Consider the following 23,914-nt stretch of genomic DNA (forward strand, 5'->3'; position numbering starts at 1 on the left):
AGAGATCCTTGCATACTTTCGTCACTTAAATATTGCATTACCTTGGAGAACCAATGTCATTTTTAATTTTTGTGTTAATTTTGTCTAATCGACATTACATTTTATTTGTTCTCGAAGATTTTAATTCAAGATAGTTATTTGAAATATTTTGAAGAAGAAAAAAAATAGGCTGTCGACGTTCCAGATTATGTTATTTTTGTTCATAATCAAATTTCATAGAATACTTCACAGATTGCCTGAAGGACGCACTTTGACAAACTTTGCTTTATAGATAATAATATGAAAATCTTTAATCATATCAAATGTGAAGTGTACATTCTGTGAAAAGTATGAAATAGGAAATTAGAAGAAAGTAGATATTTATAATTCAGTTACTATGAGCGGTTGTGGCAGCAGGGGGAGGAGGGATAGAATACTTCAAAATAAACAAAATTTTAATCAATTCCTTATAGGACATGTCTCAATTTCATCATATATTTATTTATGTTGCTATCACCCACAAAAGGTTATTTTACAGTGATAAAGAAATGAGTGCTCTACAAATAACAATAATAATAATTTGTTTCGTTTTGCAACTGTGAGTTCATTTGAAATACTACTGAATATAATTTTGCAATATTTTAAAATTAGCTTTGAAATAAGATTGCAATGCAATGTAACATGCCTTGTTCATAAAAGCAGAAAGAGTTGTTCTCAAACAGCAGCAGTATATCTAAATATCTAAGCATAACAACATGACATGTATATTTCCATACATTGCAGTAGTGCAAAGTAAAATAAAAAGTAATGATCAAATCTTATTTATTGCAATAAATTTTGCTTCATAGCATATTGCGGAGATTGTAGGCATCTCAACTGAATGGGTATATAATATCCTGCATGAAAAATTGTGCGTGAAAAAGCTGTGTGCACGATTGTTGACTCTCGATTAAAAACGCATGCGAAAAGACATTTCGATGCAGTGTTTGGCGATGTTTAATTGCAATTCGCAGGATTTTTGCCTCAGTTCATGACTGTAGACGAAACTTGGATCCACCACTACACACCTGAGTCCAAGCAGCAATGAAAACAGTGGACAATGGCCAGTAAAAGAGTACCGAAAAAAAGCAAAGACTGTTTTGTCAGCTGGGAAGGTGATGGCACTATTTTTTGGGATTTCCAAGGAATTATGAATAGACTGGAAAAGGTAAGACAATAACAGGAGTCTCTTATACGTTATTGTTGGACCGTTTAAAAGAAGAACTGAAGAAAAAATGGCCAAGATGGGCACACAAAAAAAGGTGCTGCTCTTTCATCAAGATAATGGTACACCATCCCACACATCGCTGTTGCAATGGCAAAATTGCTTGAATTGAAGTTCGAATTGGTTCCACATCCACCATATTCTCTGGACTCGGTCCCGTGTGACTTTTTCTTATTCTCCAAACTTAAAAATTTGGCACAAAGATTCAAAAACTAAGTATGAGACACCTCTCTATTTCACAATACAATACAATACAATGCAATGCACAGAATGGTTAACTGGATGTGAAATATGGTCAAGACTTTCCTGTTGGCCTTGTTTATTATTCTTCAGAGAGAAAGGCATTTGGAATAAGCATGGATATTCTAACATATTCATTTAAAATTTAAAATCATTTAACATCAGCAGTGCAAAATCATAAGTGCTTCCAATCACTTGTTCAGTCATTTTTAAATCTTAAGATGTTTGGAAAACAAAGAATTGATACTCTCATTGACAAACAAAGAAAAATTGAAGTTACTCATCATAATGAACTGGTAAAGAAAAATAAAGACATTTTTAAAAAAAATTAATTGATGCTGTATGTTATTTGGCTAATCAAGAGCTTCCTTTGAGAGATCATCATTAGCTTAAGATTCAGCTAATAGAGGAAATTATATAGAATTTTTAAATAACCATATAGAAATACACATAACATGCACAACAAATTTTACAAGATGATGTGCTGCTCCATCAAACCACATATATTTATTCCTTCCATGCCTAAATGAATCACCTGATCATTATTAGTTCATTGGATTAGCCTCTCCGTATAGTTTTTAACTGAACTACTAAATGTATACTGGATGTTTATTATTAGTTAATTATTTATACTTTGTAAACAAATATCTTTCCCACTCCTCGTAATTTTTTTTCTTCTAATTATGCCATCATAAATTTCCTTATTCATATTTAGACTTTATAGAATAGCATGCTATTCACTATACCCGTACACATATCACAAATGTTAATTATTAATAATTTGTTTCTACTCATACTTATTTTTCCTTTACATTTCCCATTCTCATGGCTTATAAATGATGGTGCTCATATTTACACCTTTGAGTAATTTAAATATACCAACCAATTAGAGCATTCTCCTTTATTGTTTTCTAATATATCTTAAAGCAAACACATTGTCCCTCACTCTACACAAATTTTAGTTACAATTGATTGCATTGGATCAATTAAGATGAGTGTTGATGCACTATGCATTCTTAAAACTTTCATGCATCAATAAAAATGCAATAATATGGCTAAATTGATGTGAATTTTGTCACTTGGGTTGCATAAGCCACATGACAGCACATCCAAACGAAATGGGCACATGAAGCCACTGGTTTATATATATATGTGGGGGGGGAGACATGTATGCATTGGGTGTACATATATATGCACGCACACACACAGTTTTTTTTTTTTTTTTTTTTTTTTTTTTTTTTTTTTTTTTTTGAGATAATACACAGTAGCATGGCATACTGGTACATTTATTAACAGTGATGTGTGACATATGAATACGATATATTTCAAAATATATTTCGTTTCATTTTATCTACTGTTAAGATATTATTATTAACATCTGACCTCCATGAAGGCAGAGATTGATCTTCGGAGGTACACACTATTGCACACACAATTCTCATCCAACCATTCCTTAAACTGATTCATTGTATCTACACTCACAACACACACTCAAGCAATGCATTCCACTCACCAATCCATGCAAACCTTCTGCTTCTTATACAGCTTCCATCAATGGCTTCTTGTTCTACCCCCCCCCCCCTTTCCCTGCTGTCTCTCTTGCATTCTATTAAAAATCTCTTCTATGTCAACATGATAACAATCCCTTACCAGCTTATATGTTTCAATTATATCACCCACTCCCCTTCCTATTCACGAGGTTTTCCAGTTTACATTCTCTCAATCTGTCCTTGTACTCCACATTCCAAAGACCACTGACCACTTTTGTTAATCTTCTCTGGACCCTTTCTAACATATCCTCATTACAATGGAAACCCAGGAAACAAATCTGTGCCAAATAATCCATGTGAGGCCTGATCAGGGCCTTTTACAATGGCATCATTGCCATTATTTGATGGGATGACTTCACAACTTGTGCAAAGGCGACCCATGAATTTTAGGTCCTTATCCACCACCACTCCCAGATCTCTCATCTTCTTTACTTCCTTTAAAGTTTCCCCACCAAGTGTATACTTTGCATCTCATCATTGCTTACCAGATTTCAAAAACCTTACACTTCACTATATTGAACTGACAGTTCCACTTACCTGCTCATTCATACAATCTATTCAAGTCCTCCTGAAGGCAATAACATCTACTTGACTCTGCATTGCTCTCCCCAATTTTCCATCATCTACGAACAGCTGCATATCACCAGTTAAACCCATCCCAATATCATTAATATACAAATCGAACAACAATGATCCCAAAACTGACCTCTGGAGCATACCACTAGTGACCTTCCTCTTTTAGGATACTGCAATCCCATATACAACTTTCTGAGACCTATCTGACAGCCAGTCACTGATCCAAATTAGAAGTCTACTATCCAGTCCTGTCTGTTCCAATTTATTTAACAGCTTGTCATGTGACAGTCTATCAAAAGCTTTTGCAAAATCTAAGTACATCACAGTATATGCATCTCCCCTGTCCAAGGTATTTGTCACCATGTTATAGTATATAAGTAAGTTAGTAAAACATGTTCCCCCATTTAACAAATCCATGCTGATAACCACAGAGAATACTGTTGTTGGGAACCTATTTCTGTATCCTACTTCTCACCAATCTCCCTCTAGTACCTTCACCACATCTCTATATATATACAGATTGGCCTATAATTTGTAGCCAGAGCCTTATCACCACTTTTATGCCGTGGAACAATTTTATCTTCTTTTCACTCCCTTGGAACCTGTGCTGTTGTAAAACTCTACTTAACTAGGTGTGCCAATGCTACTACTGCTGAATCCCTGGAACATTCTCTTGAGATGTGTGGTGATGTGTCATCAAATTCTATTGCCTTATTGATATCAAAGTTATTTATTTCCTCAAATACCTCCTACTTGTTCACAATTAAACTATCCTCTCCTATGGCCTCTACACTTTAAGTTCCTTAATTTCAACCTGATGAGAATGAAACACCCTTATAAATTGATCAATGAATACCTCAACAGTGTCTTCAGCAGCAGTTACCATTTTATCCATTAACAGTATCTTACCATAATCTTTCTTCCTTTTACATGCCACATATCTAAAAAAACTCTCTAAAGTTTTTCTTTGCCTGATTTGCCAATTTCTGCTCATACTCCACTTTTGTTTTCCTTACTGACTGTCATTCTCCTAGCTTGTTCTTTATGTCTTCATGTAACTTGTTATTACCATTATTCATCTTGTACCGCCTCCAAAGTACCTACTTCCAAAATTTATGCTTAAGCCCCTCATTCATCTATTTTACACCTACCTTATTCAGCCTTTTTTCCTTCGGAATACATTCACACATTGATGCTGTTATGTATTTCTTTGTCAGTTCCCAAGCAGCATTCATTTCCTTCTAAACTCCTCGTTCCATGCTGTAGCTCTAAGCTGTCTCCTAAGTTTGTCATAATCATCAGCCTTAGACTTCCACATATATCCTTTCCTCACAGAAGTCTGCATATGACTAGCCATAACCCAGGTGATTACTTCATGATCACCCTCACCAACTGAAGGAAAGTGTCAAACCCCATTCACAGTTACATTCTCTGATGAAATGATCGGATCTAACTCTCGATCTTTGTGTGTCCTCCTTTGCATGCTGACTGAGATAATTATCTCTCAAGAAATCAATAATAATAATTAGTTTATAAACTTAAATTATTTTATTAATAAAATAACAATTATTATTCTTTAATCTTGTGAATACATGTGCCCAGTATGCTATATAAAATTTTTATTAAAAATTATCATATCCATTTTATTTATTTCTTATGTATTTGCACAAGAAATTTATGATTATTAAACTCTGTGTACTTAATTTGATGTTTTTATTCCAGAAACATTATTGCACCATGAAGTAAAAAGATCAATACATATACTTGTTTGTTTGTCTGTTTTTTTAATTTCGTTTCACATTCTTTTAATTTAAAATTTTTTCTGCTAGCAAAGAATGAGTACTCCACATCTTGTCTTACAAAAAAAAAAAAAGTACACACTGTATACACAAAACACACACCCACACACACTGCTTGGGAAGAAGTCAACGGACACCAGTGTGACGAACAAATAGCCATGGTGCTCACCTTAATCAGATGTAAAACCTCCTTTCACTGTCATGATCACAGCAATTCTATGGTGCATACTTTCCTCAAGTGTACTGTTCAATAGGATTGAGATCAAGTCTCTGTGGAGGCCAGTCAAGTGTAGTGACATTCATATCCACAAACGACACAGTTACAGCAGCAGCTTTATGATATGGTGCATTGTCTTGCTGAAAGAGACAATGGTCATTTCTGTAGAAATGCCACAAAGTAGGAAGCATTGCATTGTCCATAATGTTCTGATTCCTATTGGGGGGTTCAGTGTTCGTGGCACCACAAACAGTGGTTCAAGGCTAAACCAGAAAAAATGGAACCATACCATCACACTGCCATCTCCAAATTTCATAGTTGGGGTAATGCACTCTGGTAAGAGACATTCACCTGGCCACTGCCACACTCATCCATCTTCATGGTAGAGAGTGTAGTGTAATTTGTTGCTCCATAACATAGTCTTCCAAGCTTCCACGTCCCACTGTTCATGCCCTTTTTACTGCTGAAGCTGATGCTGTGTGTGTTGGTTCGAGTAACATGGGGACTTGCATATTGCAGTCCTACTTTGGAAACCCATATTGCCATTCAGAACAGAGAGAGGCTATGGAAACCCATAGCCTCTCTCTGTTCTGAATGTTTTTGTGCAGATTTATGTTCCAATTGATGCCCGGAAATCTGCATTCAACATGTCAGCTGATGAATGGTGGTTTTTACATATTATCCTTCGTAGCACCCTACAGTCAAGTTTGGCAAGTGTGGTGGGTCATCCACTGTGGATAGCACTTGAAGTTGACTTCCTGTGCTTCCATCTCAGCATGGTGTCACTGATTACTGACCTGGAATGGCCCAATTTGTCAACAATTTGCCAAACAGATAGGCCTGCAATATGGTACCCTATCACAACGCTTCTTGCAAACTCCGTTAGTTCCCTTCTCGTAGCCCTTTCACCTGGATATAGTTGCACTGACTTGGGCACATCATATTCCTCCAATTCAACTGGCTACAAACACATGATTTGTTATGATTCACTTTGCCCATGGGGGAGTGTCCATTGACTTCTTTCCAAGCAGTGTATATATGTATATATATATATATATACACTATATAATTTTGATTATTTTGTATAGCTTGTGAAATAATCTGTATGCCACAATAGTGGAGTTGGGAGGGCAATATATTATTTATGCTTTTCTCGAAAGATCTAAGTTGAAATCCCTTCTAGAATCCAAGGAACCTTTAAGGGATTTCTAGTTGAAGGTTAGTTAATTGGTTTCCATATATAGATAGCATGGAATTAACAGATATTCTGTCCTCATAGGCTTAGATGATTCAGCTATTCCTGCTAACACGAACTGTCATCCTTGTAAACTTGTATTTAAATATTTTTTTTACACATATTTAATAGTAAATGTGAGGAAGAGAAATGCTAATTTTTGTTTTGGTTTACATCACTTGTTAGACATATTGAGTTGTTATTTATTCACTACAGAAAAATTGCTGTTTTGAGATGTGAACTCATTTGAACTTCATTCTTTATAACATGCTTTTCTACATCAAAGTTTTTCAAACCTTAGGATTGAAATGCATCCACCTTGAGTGATCCCTTAATTTGAATCATTTTATTTGAAAAACTGAGAGAGAGTGGGTAGGATTATTAATTTTTTTTGGACAGCTGGTTTGGTATGAATGTATTCTAATAAGAGAATATTGTACATTAATAGTTGATCTTTTACATTTTTTAGGCTGATGGAAATCCACAAGGTGCAATTGAAGTGTCATTATATTGGCAATATTCATACTTTCAACCAGTTTCATCTATAGATATACCTAAATGTCCAGATAAGGTACAATATTTAGAGATTTTTTTAAAAAAATGCTCTATGGTATTTCAACTCAGAGTTAACGAATTTGTAGAAATTTTTTTTTAATTGGCTCTAAATTTAATTAAACTTGGCATGAAATTATATTCTTGTTTAACACATTCGCTGCCAACTACGAGTATACTCGTAGTTGGTATATGAGCCACACAAGCCAGCTACGAGTATACTCGTATGACGCTTACTGCCGGCAATGAGATTACCCGTACTGACCTTGAAGAAGTGAAAATGCTTGGCTTGTGGAGCTAGCAGCAAAACTGTGTATACTCATAGATGGTATATGCTCCGCACAAGCCAACTACGAGTATACTCGTATGTCGATTACCACCGGCAACAAGATTACCTGTACTGACCTTGAAGAAGTGAAATTGCTTGGTGTACGGGAACAAACTATGCCGAAGTAGCATGGTAGTGAAAGCGTTAATCCTTTATCCAGGTATAAGTAAAGTTTGCTGTTGAATTTGATACATTCAGGTCAGGGTGGTAGTAGTTCTCTCACCTTAAACCTAACTATCTGGTGATTACTGGAAATTTCGTTCCTATGTGTCATTAAATACGCTGCTTTTCATAACAGTTTCTTTAATTTTTTTTATATTGCCCCCCCCCCCCCCCATATATGAGAGGTTGTTGGCTGGTCAATCTATAGTATGTTAGTACCGTATATGGGTAGTAAGTTGGGAAAGGAAAAACTTGTTTACATTCGATTTAAAAACTTGTATGTTGTATATTCCTTGGGAAATATGTCAGGGATGAAGAGGAGGAAAAGAAACTTGTTCTGTGGGTTTCAAGGTGTACTGTGAAAGGATGTTGGGCAGCAGCTGTATGTGTAACTAATCCCACATTGAGGAAAAGGGAATAGGTGAAAAGGAATGTCTTTTCAGAATATATTAAAACACAATAATTAAAAGAGAATGATATATTTGATTATTAGTTACTATACTTGATTTACTAAAAGACAAAGAATAGCAATTATAAGGAAGAGAAAGAATAGGTGTGAATAAAAATACTTTCAGTGCTGTGAAATGGATTATGAATATTTTACATCTGTGATATTATATATGTGCTTGTGTTATAAGTATCTGTGGGTGGAGTGAAGAATTAATGATCCTATAAACTCAAAAATTTGATATTTGCATTTATGATGGACAATTTAAAAAAAAAACTTATGAATAGATGGAAAGGGATTTGTTTGCAAAATATAAATCACTAACAGCCACTATACTGCAGAAGCAAGAAAAACAAGTTGTTCTATTGTATCACTGAATGAGCTACAGAGGCATTTGCAGTCTGTGTAATATATTTGTCAACAAATAGTGCAATTAGAGACAACTAAGATAAAAACAGCACATTTTTACGAAACATGTCTCTGCCTACAGAAACTATGCTACATAGACTCGAGCAAAGACTCGGCCTCTCCCATACAAGAGTAGTCTGGCATTATAATAGTGCCAAGTGGAACAGCCTCTGCAACTTCTGTGCCTCATTCCCGTGGTTGGACTATTGCTTCTGGCCTTCCGACCCAAACTATGCACTGAACTTATCACCAAAGTAATCCTCACTGGCATGAAAACATACATTCTTCCCACACTACTCTGAACTGCCATTCCGCGACTAAACTGTGGTTCTCCAAAAAATGTGCCAAGGCTGTACAAATGAAAAATCAAACATACCACAACCGGCTCAAATCAAGAACTCCATCCTCCTTTAGAGCTTATACTCAAGCCTGAAATAGATGCAAAACAACAATTAATACTTCCAATACAGAGTTCGGAAGAACAAAAAGCAGGAAACTAGCAGCCTGTCCAAATGACAGCCAAAACTTTTGGTCTCTTGCTAAAGCAGTTGGTCATAACTTCTGCCCAACACTATTCTCACTCCTATCATACCCAGATGGCTCTATTACATCATTACCCACAAAAAAAAGCCAATCTCCTGGCTTCACACTTTGCTTTCAATGAATGCATAACTGACAATGGTAAATGCCCCCAACCATTCCAGATGCCCAACACACAACCTCCTATATCCTTTTGGCAGAAACAGATCAGAACAATACTGTTCAAATTAGAAACAAAAAAAGGCTCCTGGCCTTTATGGCATTCCTCCAATTGTCCTGAAAGTTTGTGCACCAGAACTGACTCCTGTCCTGTGTCGCCTATATATATACTCTCTTACTTCATTGGTATCTATTCCACAACCTGGAAATTGGCCTATATTCGACCCATTCCCAAGAAGGTCAACAAGTCATCCAACCACCAGGTGAGCAAGATAGGGATCTTGCTCACCTCCGTCCTGTCTAAAGTAACGGAAAGAATCATCAGTTCCCAACTCCTACACACATTACCTTGAAGGTATCCACCTAATAAATGACCACCAATATGGATTCCACCAATATGGCAGCTTGCTCAGTAAGCCCTTGTGTCAGACCTGGCCAAATGCCTTGGAGATATCAAGTAGTTGCACTTGATATCTCCAAGGCATTTGACCGGGTCTGGCATAAGGACTTACTAAGCAAGCTGCTATTGTTTAGTCTGTCTCAAGATTTCTGTAGTTGGATTGCCAGCTTTTCTGTCTCTGGATGCACACTGATGGTTTCTTACTCTCTCACCATTCAACTAATGCCAGGGTTCCACAAGGTTCTGTCTTCTCACCAACCCTCTTCCTACTATATATATCAATGACGTACTTCGGTTGACCTCCAACCCAATATGCAGTTTTGCAGACGACAGCACATTGCGCTCCAACTTTTCATTTGATAAACCTTACTCTACTCCGACTCACCTCACCTTACAGACCATCAATCCATTGCTCTCAGTTCTGATCTCCAGGCTATTCTCAATGGGGTTCAGATAACCTCATCAATTTCAATGCTAATAAAACCCAGTTCTGTCTTATTTCTCATAAAAAATAACCATTTTCTCTCAGTATCATTTTTGACAACACCCAAATTTCCAGACAATTTAAGATTTCTCTTCTTGGAATAATCCTGACATCAATCCTCTCCTGGCATAAACACATCACAACCATTGCATCCTTATCTTCCAAAAACTAAGATTTCTCTTACTTCACCACTGAACAGCTGTTAACCTTATACAAATCACAAATCTTCCCAGCTATTGAATACTGCTCTCACATATGGAGTGGGGCTCCTAAAAGCTCCCTCAAAATGATTGACTCAATACAGAGGAGAGCAATTAGACTTATTAATGACCTATCTCTTACCAACTCATCCCCTCCCCACTTTTGCACAGACATTGGTTTCTGCAATATGCAAATTCTACAAATATTTCCATGGGAAATATTCATCTGAAATAGCATCAATAATTCCTCCACTAAGTACTAAGCTCGTTGGACCATGTGCAGTTGCTACTCAACATCCCCCCCACACACACACAGTGCACTTTGAAACCCACAGATCAAGTTTCTTTTCCTCTGCCTTCATCCCTGCAACTGCTGTGCTGTGGAACAGTCTTCCTCCTGTTGTGTTCCCCATGGAACACAATATACAGTCATTTAATTCAAATGTGAACAAGTTCCTCCTTTCCCAATCTACTACCCATATAAGGTACTAATGTACTCTAGGTTGATCAACAAACTTCTCGTGTATGGGCTTTAAATAAAATAAAATAAAATAAAATAAAATAAAATAAAATAAAATAAAAGCAAAACCATTTGTTGTACTGACAAACACTGCATCTAACTAAAAACAATTGTCTTAACATTTGTCCAAATTTTCAATATCATTTAGATCAACGTTTCTCAACCTTTCTAAGCCCGAGGACCAGTAAAATGCCTAAAACAATTCTACGGACCACCAAGTTACAGAGGTGTAGCTGCGGGGGGATCTGCCACAGGCTGCACTTTTTTGGCGCTTAAGAAATCTTGCCTTACTATCTATAAAACAGCAACTGAGTGATGAAATAGACTTCGACAATATCATCGATGATTTTTGCGAACAGAAAAGCAAGAAAAATAACATTTTAGAATGTTGGAATTAAAGTTTTACTTCAATTTTTAATTTATTTCCCTATACGTCATTTTGACTTTTTGTAATTTTTTTAAAAACCTAAGTAGGAATTACCAACATTTTAGAAAAACTGTGCCATTTATAACATAATAAATCTAAAAGCATGTTTTGAATACATATAGAAACATAATTAATTAAAAAACGATTAAAAGCGTTCATTGTTGAACAAAGTTTTAATTTTTATTAAACGAATAAACAATATGATATAATTATGTTACTACTTACTTTTAATGAGATGGTTGAGCTTCTTGGCCCTTGCAGAGTTGCTGGATATCTGGCTCAATATTGGTCAACTTCAGATATATGCAGAAATAGACAATTTCTGTATTTTGTTTTTATTTGAAGGAGCGATGAAAATCCTTTCTCACAAAGATAGGTTCTAGAACTGCATGACGATTTTCAATGCTTCTTCAGATAATTCGGGAAATTCACTTCTCACTGAAGGCGAGATCCAAAATCGAGCCAAGCCAAGATCACGGGATTGCATTTTAAGTCCACTGTCACTTGAAAACTCAATTAACTGTTCTTTTTTCGATAACGAAAGGTCGTTCTCATGACTGCAAGCCTGAAATGGATTGCGAACCCACAGAAATTTCTTATAAAAGTTATTTGGAAAATATGTTTCAAAATTCCTTTTCAGATTTTTGAGATGGTCACAAACTTTTTCCAGAAACTCAGAATCAATAAAAATATCATTTTCCACTAAAAAGGATTCCAATGTTGGAAAGGTGGAAACTGTCTCTTTTACATAATTAATCCATAAAACCAGTTTTTTCTTGAATGCCTTTATTTTGTCGTAGGCATTAAGAACAGTTAAAGAATTTCCCTGAAGGGAGAGATTCAGTTCATTTAATTTCAAAAAAAATGTCTGAAAGATAGTATAGTGTTGATAACCATGCTTCATCAACAATGAGTGATACAAAGTTAGAAGTACGTTCATTTACAAACAATAAAACTCCGTGCTTTAATTGAAATAACCTTGTTAGTACTTTGCCCCTGGAAAGCCAGCAAATTTCAGAACGAAGCAAAAGTTGCATATATTCACTACCCATTTCATCGCAGAGTACTGAAAATAACCTGTTCTTTAATAAAATTAACTAGCTTTACAGTTGTATAGCACAGTTTTAAATTCTGATGGCATTACTTTGGAGGCTAACGCTTACCTATGTGTGAAACAGTGTACCCAATTCATATCCGGAGCTACTTCCTTGACCATAGAAACAACCCCACTATGCCTGCCTGTAAGGGCGCAAGCTCCATCCGAACAGAAGCCTATACATTTTTCCTACTGGATCCCTTGGTGTATTATGTAATTATTGAGAGTATGAAATATTTCTTCTCCAGTTGTTTGGGATGGCAAAGTTCTACAAAACAGAATATCATGAATGTTGTTATCATGCACATATCTTACACAGCATATTAACTGCACATCATTTGTAACATCAGTAGTCTCATCTATTTGTAACGTATAATAAGAGCTCTTCTTAACTCTTTCGATTAACTGAGATTCTACGTCACCTCTCTCTCTCTCTATGTTCACTGGGCATCTACAGATGCCGTATGGTCACTCCGATGCTCGATGATGTTCCACACTAGGCCTCGCCATGTAGTCCTGTTGTTTGCTTTTCTGGCAGCCTTCAGCTCTCTCTGAAGATAAGTCACTCCACACACGCCATCCATCTATCTCATTGATGGTCTACCCCTGCCTCTTTTTCCTGGTACGTTACCTTCTATTACTGTTCTTAGAAGTCCTCCTTTATTCCTTTCTATGTGTCCAAAATATTTTAACTTTCTTCTGTCAATATCCTTAAGGAGCCTTAAAGTTCTACTAATATTTTCTAACACCCATTCATTTGTACGCCTTTCAGTATATGATATCCTCAACAGCCTTCTGTAACACCACATCTCAAAAGCAGATATCCGTTTCTTATCTGACTTCTTTAGGTTTCAAGTCTCACATCCATAAGTCGCTGTTGGAAAAACAACTGCATCTAAAATCCTCAACTTTGTTCCCATGGAGATAGATCCGTCCTTCCAGATTGTAGACAGTTCTCTGACTGTTGTTTTAGCCATTCCTAACCTTTTTCTGACATCTTCTGCACAGCAATTCTTCACATTAATAATGGATCCCAGGTACTCAAAACTTGCTGACTTCCTCAATTCTTTCTCCATTAAGATACACTTGTTTCTCAAGATCTTCTCTGTTTGTTTTTCCTTTGAGAACAATGATCTTTGTCTTGCTAGAATATTGAGTTGAAGTCCTCTGTTATTACTGATCTTGTTAACTTTGTCAAGAATTAGTCCTAGTTCTTCCATGTCATTACAAAGGAGTACTGTATCATCAGCATACCTCAGATTACTGAACAATCTACCTCCTATCGTAATTCCTGTCTTGAGCTCATCCAATGCTTCACGCATGATGTCCTCTGCATATATACTAAACAAGTGAGGAGAAAGTAAACATCCTTGTCTAACTCCTTTTCCAACTTGAAGCCAGTCAGTCAATCCAACACCTGTTCTTACTGTGGCTTCTTGCTCCTTATACAAGTTGGCTATCAACCTGATAGTGTGTTGAGGAAAACCCATTCTTTTCATTACTTCCCACAGTTTCACATGCTCAACACAGTCAAAAGCTTTAGAGTAGTCTAAGAAACACATTACCAGAGGGAGTCTGAATTCTTTATATTTTTCTGTGATCTGTCTAAGGCAAAGGATCTGATCTCTGGTGTCCCTACTTTTCCTAAAACCTGCTTGTTCCTCATGCCTCAACTTTGGCCTCAATCCTATTTAGCATGATCTTTAATAAAATTTTGCTTGCATGAGATATCAAACTAATAGTTCTATAATTCTTGCATGCCTTCTTATCCCCTTTCTTGTGTAGTGGTATGAAAATTGACTTCTTCCAGTCTCTAGGCCATGATCCTGTCTCCCATATCCTTGTAATCAATCTATGAAACACTCTTATCCCACTCTTATACGTCACCTGTCATATCATTAATTCTGTGACCGACATTGTCATTTAAAAGAGGAATCAGATCAACGTCTTTTAGTAACTTGTTGCCAAACATAGTTTTTACCACATCTTGTATAACTGGAAGAAGTAAATTTTCCCGATAGAATGACGTTTCCCTGTTTTTGCTATGGGCAAACTTAAGAGATAGGATGCTTCCAGTGCCTTGCTATTAATGGAACCCATGGCCGAAACTATATCTTTCCCATGATTTAATGTTCCTAAGCATTGCTGAAAAAATTCAATTGGCTTATTTTTCACATCACAATGTTTAGTTTCTAAATGTCGTCGGAGTTTCACAGGTTTCATGCACTCATTCGACAACACTTCATAACACAAAACACATTGAGGTTTCTGTTCATTTTCATCTCCACACCAAGTAAACTTGAATGGCAAATATGAACTTTTATATTTACTACTGTATTTTTTCTTTGAACTACTTGTTTCTTCTACTTTAATAGTATCAGATTTACTCACCGTTACAACACGTGTATCACAATTAGGATTAGCAACACCTGTTTCATTTGCTCTTCTTTTCAAAGTCCTAGTTCTAAGCCACTTTTCCATTATTAAAAAAACGTTTCCGAAAAATATATAAATATATAGATACTGGGGTTAACTCACAACACACTTTGTCCAAGTATCACTTAGCACTTCTGAAGATATTCTGAGCCTTGGTTGAAGGAGGGAAACCTTCAGCAATAAAAAATCAATAAACAACAAGCAATTGGTTGAAATGTGGATAACACATGTTCACTTCAAATCTGACAAAACAGCAAGGGAAGGCGGAAGCAATATAACTATATTGTTGTTCACTTCATCCCTCTTTTATTATTCGTCATTCAGCGGCAGAATGACAAATAATAAAAGAGGGATGAAGTGAACAACAATATAGTTTTATTGCTTCCCCCTTTGAACATTCTGTGCTATTTGTTGGTTGTTTTTTTTTTGTCTCCATTTGATTTCAATAATTTTTACTTATTCATTTTTAATTTGTTTTGTTTGGATAATTAAAAATATATATTTAATTAATTAATTTAAGTCTCCTTGCAGATCACCTGTCCCATCATCGCGGACCACAGGTTGAGAAACACTGATTTAGATAGATCACGAATGCTAACTTCAAATAAAATTCTACCGAAAGAGTTGCAACTAACATGCCACATAAACTTTGTGTCACTGTTCAGGTTACTATTACAGAACTACATGATTAGGTTTACATTATTATTAATCTTCTATCAGCAATTTTTCTCCAAATCAATATATTACTTGTGAGCACTACAGTATTGTCATATCTAACATTTCATGCTTCTAAGGCTTCTGATTGATTCAATCCACCTAGACCTTGGTCTTCCTCTAGGTCTCTTTCCTCCTTAGCTTACATTAGCTTTGCTGACACATTCTTGAATGCTAATATTATTATTATTATTCAGGCCTCCATGGAGTCAAAAGACTCGTCACGGGAGACGGTCCTTCCTAGGAAATACAAAGTCTATCAAGACTCATTATGGGAGGTCCCTGCTAGGAAACACAAAGTCTATTACCACTCCTTAAACTCATTGACTGTTCGCTCTCTCACCACTCAATCAGGCAATGCATTCCATGGTTCAACCACCCTCCACGCAAAGAAACCACTCCTAACTCTCTCTTGCTCACAGTTTCTTTTCGTAACTTCCAGGGATGGCCCCTTGTCATCACTCTTTCCCACTGTTCAATCAAGCAAAAGAGCTCCCCAGTGTCAATCCTATAACCACCTCTCCTTCTTCTATTCACCAAAATCTTCAGTCCACATTCCCTCAGCCGATCCTCATAACTAACATTATACAGTCCTGAAACCATCTTTGTTTTCTCCCTTTGTACCCTTTCCACAGTTAATTTTTCCCCTTCAAATGCTGGATACCAAATCTGAGAACAATAGTCTAAGTGTGGTCTGTTCAGGGTCTTATACAATGGAATGATAACTCTTCTATCTCTGCAGGTCAGCATCCTTCTCATTGTTGCAGCAATCCTCTGTGTTACCTTCACCACCTTTGCAATATGTCCCCTAAATTTTAGGTTTCTATCAAGCATCAACCCCAGATCTCTCGTCTTCCCTACTTCCTCCAGTATAGCTCCTCCAATAGAGTATGCAGTGTCCCATCAATGTGTCCCAAACCTCAAGACCTTACATTTTGCTGCATTAAACCGACATCCCCATTCATTTGCCCATCTATCTAGCTTATTCAAATCCTCTTGCAGGGCTACCACATCTACGCTATTATTAATAACCCTTCCCAACTTCACATCATCCGCAAACAACTGAATATTCCCCTGCAATCCACTGACAATGTCATTGATATAAAGGTTAAACAATATGGGTCCTAGTACTGAGCCCAGTGGGACCCCACTTGTAACCCTCTGCCTCCTTGAAACTGTTCCACCATACAGAACTCTCTGATACCTACTGCACAGTCAATCCTGAATCCAGTTGACCAACCTGACATCCAAACCCATGTGTTGCAACTTGAATATCAGCTTATCATGTGGCACTCTGTCAAATGCCTTTGCTAAATCCAAGAAAATGGCACTATATCCCTTTTCCTCATCTATTGCTCTTGTAACTTTATTATAAAAGGTTAGCATATTGCTAAAACAAGAGCACCCCTTCACAAATCCATGTTGACTCTCACAGATAACATTACCCTCATCTGCCCAATGCTGTATACAGTCCCTCACTAATTTCTCCAAGATCTTAGCAACTACTGATGACACACAAACCGGCCTATAATTAGACACTTCCAGTCTGCTTCTGCCCTTATGCAATGGCACTATCCTGCCTTCCTTCCATTCTGTGGTGCACCTTTCCCGTAGCTGGACTTTCATTGAAAAGCCAGGTCGAAGGAGCTGTCAGTTCTTTAGCACATTCTCTCAAAACCCGTGGTGAAATACCATCCAGTCCCACAGCTTTACTGACATCCAGAGTACTCAGTATTTGGAACACACTCTCCTCCTGCACCTCTAAACCTCGAACCTTCCCTATCCCTCTAGTATTAAAAACCTTCTTCTCCAGGATGAAATATTCCAATAAAGTGCTCATTGAATAACTCCACTATGTCCTATGCATCAGTCACTCTATTCCCATTTTTATCCCACAATGTCATTCTTCCACAATCATTTCTCCTCCTACTCGCCACATAGCTAAAAAATTCCCTAGGATTTTCTTTGGATCTTAGGGCCAATCTCTTCTCATATTCCAGTTTCACCTTCCTTACCATACCAGTCACTCTCCTGGCCTGAGGTCTTATATTCTTCATGCATCTGCTCTTCACCTGTCTCCTTATATTTCTTCCATAGCCTCTTTTTTGCATGCAGTTCCTGTTTAATATCGATGACATGATAAAGCAGATGAGAATAATGTTTGTCATCCACTTTACTCCAAATTGTGTCCTCTTCTTCACTTGTGGAATAAGGCTTACTGTTGCTGCTAAAAAATATTCCTTCACAATTTCCCAAGCACCAGTGATATCCCGACCTTCCAATTCCTCCTTCGATGAAACTTCCCCAAGTTCATGTCCAAGACTATTATAATCACCTGCCTTATAATTCCACATACGTTCCCATCTCTTTGATACTCCTTCATGTCTATTCATCTTCCAAGTCAAAACCACATGGTCACTCTCTCCAACTTGTGGGAGAGATGTCATCTCAGTTATTATCAACTCTTCTGATGCTATGACCAAATTCAAAAAACTCTTGAACCTCTTGTTCCCTCTATTACATGTTGCATAAGACATTTGTCCCAGAATTCTAGAAATTCCATTCCCTTACATGCATCTTCCTCTCCCCAATTTATACTGCTGTAGTTAAAATCTCCCATAACAATCATTCTTCTTGCACTTGTCAAGCTCAACTGTCTAAACATCTCCTGGTTCCCCCCCCCCCCTCTGTGCTCCTTGGTTTGTAGCAACACTCCACTAAATATCCTGTCTTCCCACCTCTACCTCACACTATATGCTTTCAAAATCATTACTGTTCTAAAGCCTCCACTCTTAGAGGACATAAGTTGTCACTTATCATAAGCAGTACTCCACCACCATGCTTTCCCTTCCTATCCTGCCGAAAAATGCTGTACCCTGCTACTTCTATTCCTGTTATTATATTCTCTTCTGTCAACCACATCTCAGTGATCCCAATAATCTTTGGCCAGGCTGATGCTATCAGTGCTACCAATTCCTCTTTATTCCGGATACTCCTGGTATTAGTATGAAGCATAAAAATGCCACTGTTTCTATACCCAGCATTATCCCCTCTAGACTCTACTGGGCTCAGCATTACCCGATGTCGTCCCCCTTCTCCCAAGTACCCATTCCCACAAGAGGCCACCCCTGCTACCATCCACCCTGGGCATTCTAATTTCCCTGCATTGACACACTGATTCATTCAGAACAGCAGTCTCTCCAGATGCTTACGTCCTTCCTCATTCAAATGCAAGCAGTCTCTCACATACTATTCCTTTCTGTCCTCAAACGCCCTCCAAGCATCCACATATTCCAATCCTCTCTTCTGACACATTCTCGCTATTATGTTATTCAATATTACTGCTCCTGCTCAGTTTGTCACTGTCATATCTAGGCAGCATGCACACTATCTTTCCTCTCTCTGCATCTTCATTTGTACAACCTCAAGCAAGAATCTCATATCTCTTGCTGCCCAATTTACATTACCTCTCAAGTCATTTGTTCCTACCATCACAATCATCTCATCCAGTCTTTCACTCCCTCTTCATTATCATAGCCACACTTTCTATCGTTCCTCCAGGCAAACATTCCTCACTCATCCTGTCTTGAACACCACGGATCATTGAGTCCCCATACATTACACCTCTTACCACCCTGTTCCTTTATTACTCACATGCATCGCTCACTCACTCTCCCCCCCCCCCCCCCCCAACACTTTCTCTCTGTGTTCCAATGCTCCTCACATTCTTCTCATTCCCTCTCTCCTACTGTTTCCATTATCTCCTCTTCTATCATTCCCATAACTTTCTCTCATTCCCTCATTTCTACTGTTCCTATTCTCTCCTCCTCTATCATTCCCATAACTCTCTCTCACTCCTACTCTGATTTACCTTGCATTTGTCTCTTCCATTTGCCTAATTTCATCTTTCACACTGCTCATCTCATTCCCTAGACATTCCACCTGCTCTTTCAGCTCATCTCTCTCTCTCTCTCTCTCTCTCTCTCTCTGCAAGTCAGCCACTCTTATTTGCCATTCATCCTTTCAATTGAAACCATCTCCAAAAACTTCACAATCCTTCAACCTTTCCATACTTCCCACTCTCATTATTTTATTCACATTTCTCTCACCATTCTCGCCCTCTATCATACCACTCATCTCTCTCTACATGGAGAATCTCCTGCCTCTGACTCAACGAAGTCAGTTATAGTCATCTCTAACTCACCAAGTTCTTCCATTGCCTGCATTTTGCACATATATGGATTTCCCCTTCTCTCACCTGCTACATATACAACTGCTAGGACGCATACATTCCACAAATCCTGCATGCCACAAAATCCCATATGATGATATCATGCAAAATGGAGTCCTAAATTGGGGGAGGACTTGGTGATACACTATTTGCAATTTTAACTGCCACCAACGCCATTATTCAAAATCAAGGAACTATTACAACTAAATGCTAAATAAGTATAAGGGAGTATAACTATATAAGTAAAAGTACAAAAAAATACAGATTAAACATTTAAGTATACTAAATATAAATGAAATAAAACTAATTAATGAAAACTTATGTTATCTTCGTTTTCTCTTCCACCGTTATGCATCTGATTCTGACCCCGTCTTTCGGTAACCAAAATACACAATATAGCGACAACAACTAACTTCAAAAACAACCACTGAAGGGCACTTGTATTCCAGAAAAACAATGTAGCATAAATCTCTTCAGAAGTCAGACTATTCACCGATTAAAAAAAGCAATTTTTTTCAGCACAGCTCAAATTCCCCCCCACACACACACACATTCTCCGGTGACTCTAGCACCTCTATTAATGTCAAGTTTAATATGATAGTGAAAATTAAAAATATAGATTAATATCTATATTTAAAATACAAAAAAGAGCAGAAAATTAATATTTTGTATAAAATGAATAATACAGTGAATTTCTACTGTGACAAACTACCAAAAAAGTCCTGACCTGATCCTCATAGATATGATGCTATGCTAAAGGGTATTCAGTGCAACAAACTATTCCTGTTGTCTCTACATGTTTGCTGTAGAGAGAGAGTATACTGTAGTAATTATAGCTTTAAAATATTAAAAGCTAAAAAAAAATATATAAATTTCTAAATAAAAAAATTTAAATTATATTTAAGATAAAAAAATGATCCAAATGAATTGAAAAATGTTCATTTTTTAAAAATTTCCTATTATTCATAACTTATTCTAAATAAGTTAGCAATCTGATTATGACAGCATTTTATTTTTCATTTACAGCAAGATTTTGAACAACAGTCTATTATTGAAGAATCAGTCACCACAAAAGGTTCAGATGTTGATATTGTAAATGATGAATGTACTCCAGTGATACCTCCACTTCCAAAGCCTCGTTCAAAGAATTTGTTTACTTCTATTCCTATAGCCACATCTACACCAATTAAACCACCAAGAAGAGGTGAAATAATGCCTGTTCTGGAATCAGAGGTATTGGACTTATACTTTGTAGTCTAAATGTATAAAATTACATTATATTTCTTATTATTAATATTTAAAAAAAAACTTCAAAGAGACATTTGAGTGTAACGATGAAAAATTTATTCAAGTCTTTGTACTTAAATTTCCAAATTTGCTGTCTGAATGATTTAATTTGTGTGTTCTTTCAGTAGTGTTGGATATAGGAGGAATAAATCTGCCTTTCATGGTGTTAAACTAACATGCTTTACAAGGGGATCTTGGTGTTCAAAAACAAATATACTGCAGAATAATCACTTAATATCCTACTTTTTAGTTATCATCATCATAATTTTTTGAACATATATATATATATATATATATCTTCAAGGAATTTTCAAGATATTGTGATGGCCTATTAAGATTTCATGGCTGGTTTCCAGCTAAAAACTTTCTTTTCACTATTGTTGTTAAATTTTTACTATCAAGCTAAATAAGTAGTCATATCCATTATATTTGCTACAATGTATATATATATATTCATCTCTTGCTTTAGAAAACTTGTAAAAATCAGAGGAATAGTGTTTATTATAGAAGAATGGTGAATATCATTTAAAAGGGAATTATTATTGTGGAGTTTTGTCTGCAACTTAATTAATGTAGTTTATTATAACACAGTTGATTGTATCTAGCTCATAATTGACTCATCCTTCTTGCAGGTGGCAAGAAGGATGAGTCAATGGTTTTATGATGGTTTTAAGAGTAATGTAGATATCTTCAAACCATCATAGGTCACATAAACAGAGCATCATCCACATGTTGAGAAATCGAGCCAGAAACTTTATCTCCGATGATGAAGAAGTTCAGACAGAACTGTCCCAACTAGCTATAACACTATCGCAAAATAGTTATCCTTGAAACATCATCAACAAATTCCTATACAAAGATAACTAACAAGAAAGAACAGTTTCCCAGCAAATTTCAACAGCAGTCATCCCCTTTACGGGTTCAATTTCCACCAAAATTGTGAGATTGTTAAAAGCCCATAACATCAGGGTTGTATTTAAACCAACTACTAGCATCAGACAGGTTCTAAGGTCTCCTAAGGACAGTGTTCTATTTTATAAATATCCAAGTGTGTATAATATTCCATGCACGTGTGGTCTTTCCTACATTGGACAAACTTCGAGAAGCCTGGAAATAAGACAGAAAGAACATGTTGGCAATGTAAATCACAACAGAATGATCACCTCTGGTTTAGCACATCACTTTTCAACTTTGAACCACACTATAGACTGGGATAACAGCTCTATCCTATGTAGTTGATGATTACAGACATCGATTATTCAAAGCGGCAGTAGTGCTATGTACAGGCAGCAACCTGTACATATCGTTCAGTATGGCCCCTTGATTTCTGTTGGAAATCAAGGGGCCATACTGAACGATACTTGGAAAAATCTAATTAATTCCTTCAGTTCAACAGAACTACAGTATGCGAATAATCATATTATGTGTTTCATGTAATGCATGTTCATGATACTTAGTAGAAAGTCACAATTCATACAGACATGTCATGCGAACGTGTTCCCTTAGTTACCTAACAGGTACTAACTTTTTTGTATTCTTAAACCTTTTTTGCATTTATCAATTTTTTGTACTGTGCAAGCCTTGAAAAAGCTAGTCAGTTACTAGCAAAACCAGTAGGCAATAATGTATGAACGTATGTACGAATTAAAAATCTATGGTCAGTTTATCTGTAAGTCTTATATTTTTTAAGGATACACAATCATTTCGATTCAAGGCATTGAAGTAAGGCCTCAGCACTCTCTTTGAATAGGCATTCGAATTTATAGCTACATCTGTGTAGAAGGCGAGTCTTGGACCAGAAAATGTTGTGGCTTGTCTCTATTCCATGCTGCACCAATCCAGACTTATCGGATTTGTTGTGAAGAATGTATGATTGATGTTCTTGTATTATTTTTTCTATAGAGCGTCTGGTTTGTCTAAAGTATGACAGATTGCAGTTACAAGAAATGTGATATACACCAGGCAGAGACATAGTTGAGCATTTATCTTTAGAAGAGGGGAAATAGGTGGATATTTTGTTAATAGGGATATAAATGGCTGTTAAATCATATTTCTTCAGAATTCTTGAAATTGGTTCTGAAATCCTGGAAATATATGGAATTGGAACTTGACGTATTGATTCTTTGTTGTTCTGGATTGGATTGTAGGAATCGAGCAGATGTTGTGTAGGTTTTTTCAGAGAAGCCATTTAATTTTATGTGATGTTTGATAGTTGATAGTTCTTTCTGTAATTCATGGGGAGTTGAGCAATTAGTTCTAGCTCGTGAAATTAAACATTTTATGATTCCTGTTTTTTGATAAGGATGATGGGCAGATTGTTTGCGAATGTAACGTCCAATAAAAGTGGATTTTCTGTAAATTGTTGTTGTCAGAATACCTGAAGGTGAGCAGATTAGGAGGATGACTAAAAAGTTAACTTGTTGTGAGAAATCTCTGTTGTGAAGCCATACTGAAAATATATCATCTATATATCTAACCCAAAAGGATGGTTGAGGGAATATAGATGAAAACTGGATGTCTTCTAGATGTTCCAAATAAAAGTTTTAATAAAAATTTCCTGGTTAACATTGAATGGAACCTTAGTCATCTCTCCAGTGAAAAGGCTAATTCTCTTTGCCTAGAAGTTGCTTCTGCACTACTTAAAGCCAACCTTCCTCCTTCCA

At 36.6% G+C, this 23,914-nt stretch overlaps 1 protein-coding gene across 5 annotated transcripts in view; it reads left to right on the forward strand.

Annotated features, from left to right (window-relative positions):
* Positions 1-23,914, forward strand: part of LOC150110185 (protein fantom-like) — a 588,918-nt gene that overhangs the window by 404,496 nt on the left and 160,508 nt on the right. For all 5 annotated transcript variants that reach the window (XR_016548253.1, XR_016548255.1, XR_016548256.1 and 2 more), the window contains exons 27-28: positions 7,329-7,430; positions 20,991-21,197. Coding sequence is in view for 2 of the 5 variants with exons in the window: in XM_090391966.1 (XP_090248092.1) it covers positions 7,329-7,430; positions 20,991-21,197 (309 nt within the window). In the remaining 3 variants the exon portion in view is untranslated. The remainder of the gene's footprint in view (positions 1-7,328; positions 7,431-20,990; positions 21,198-23,914) is intronic.

The sequence above is a fragment of the Typopeltis vanoorti genome, chromosome 1 (genome assembly GCF_054136105.1).
Source record: "Typopeltis vanoorti isolate ZY-2024b chromosome 1, IOZ_Tvanoo_1.0, whole genome shotgun sequence".
Lineage (NCBI taxonomy): Eukaryota > Metazoa > Arthropoda > Arachnida > Uropygi > Thelyphonidae > Typopeltis > Typopeltis vanoorti.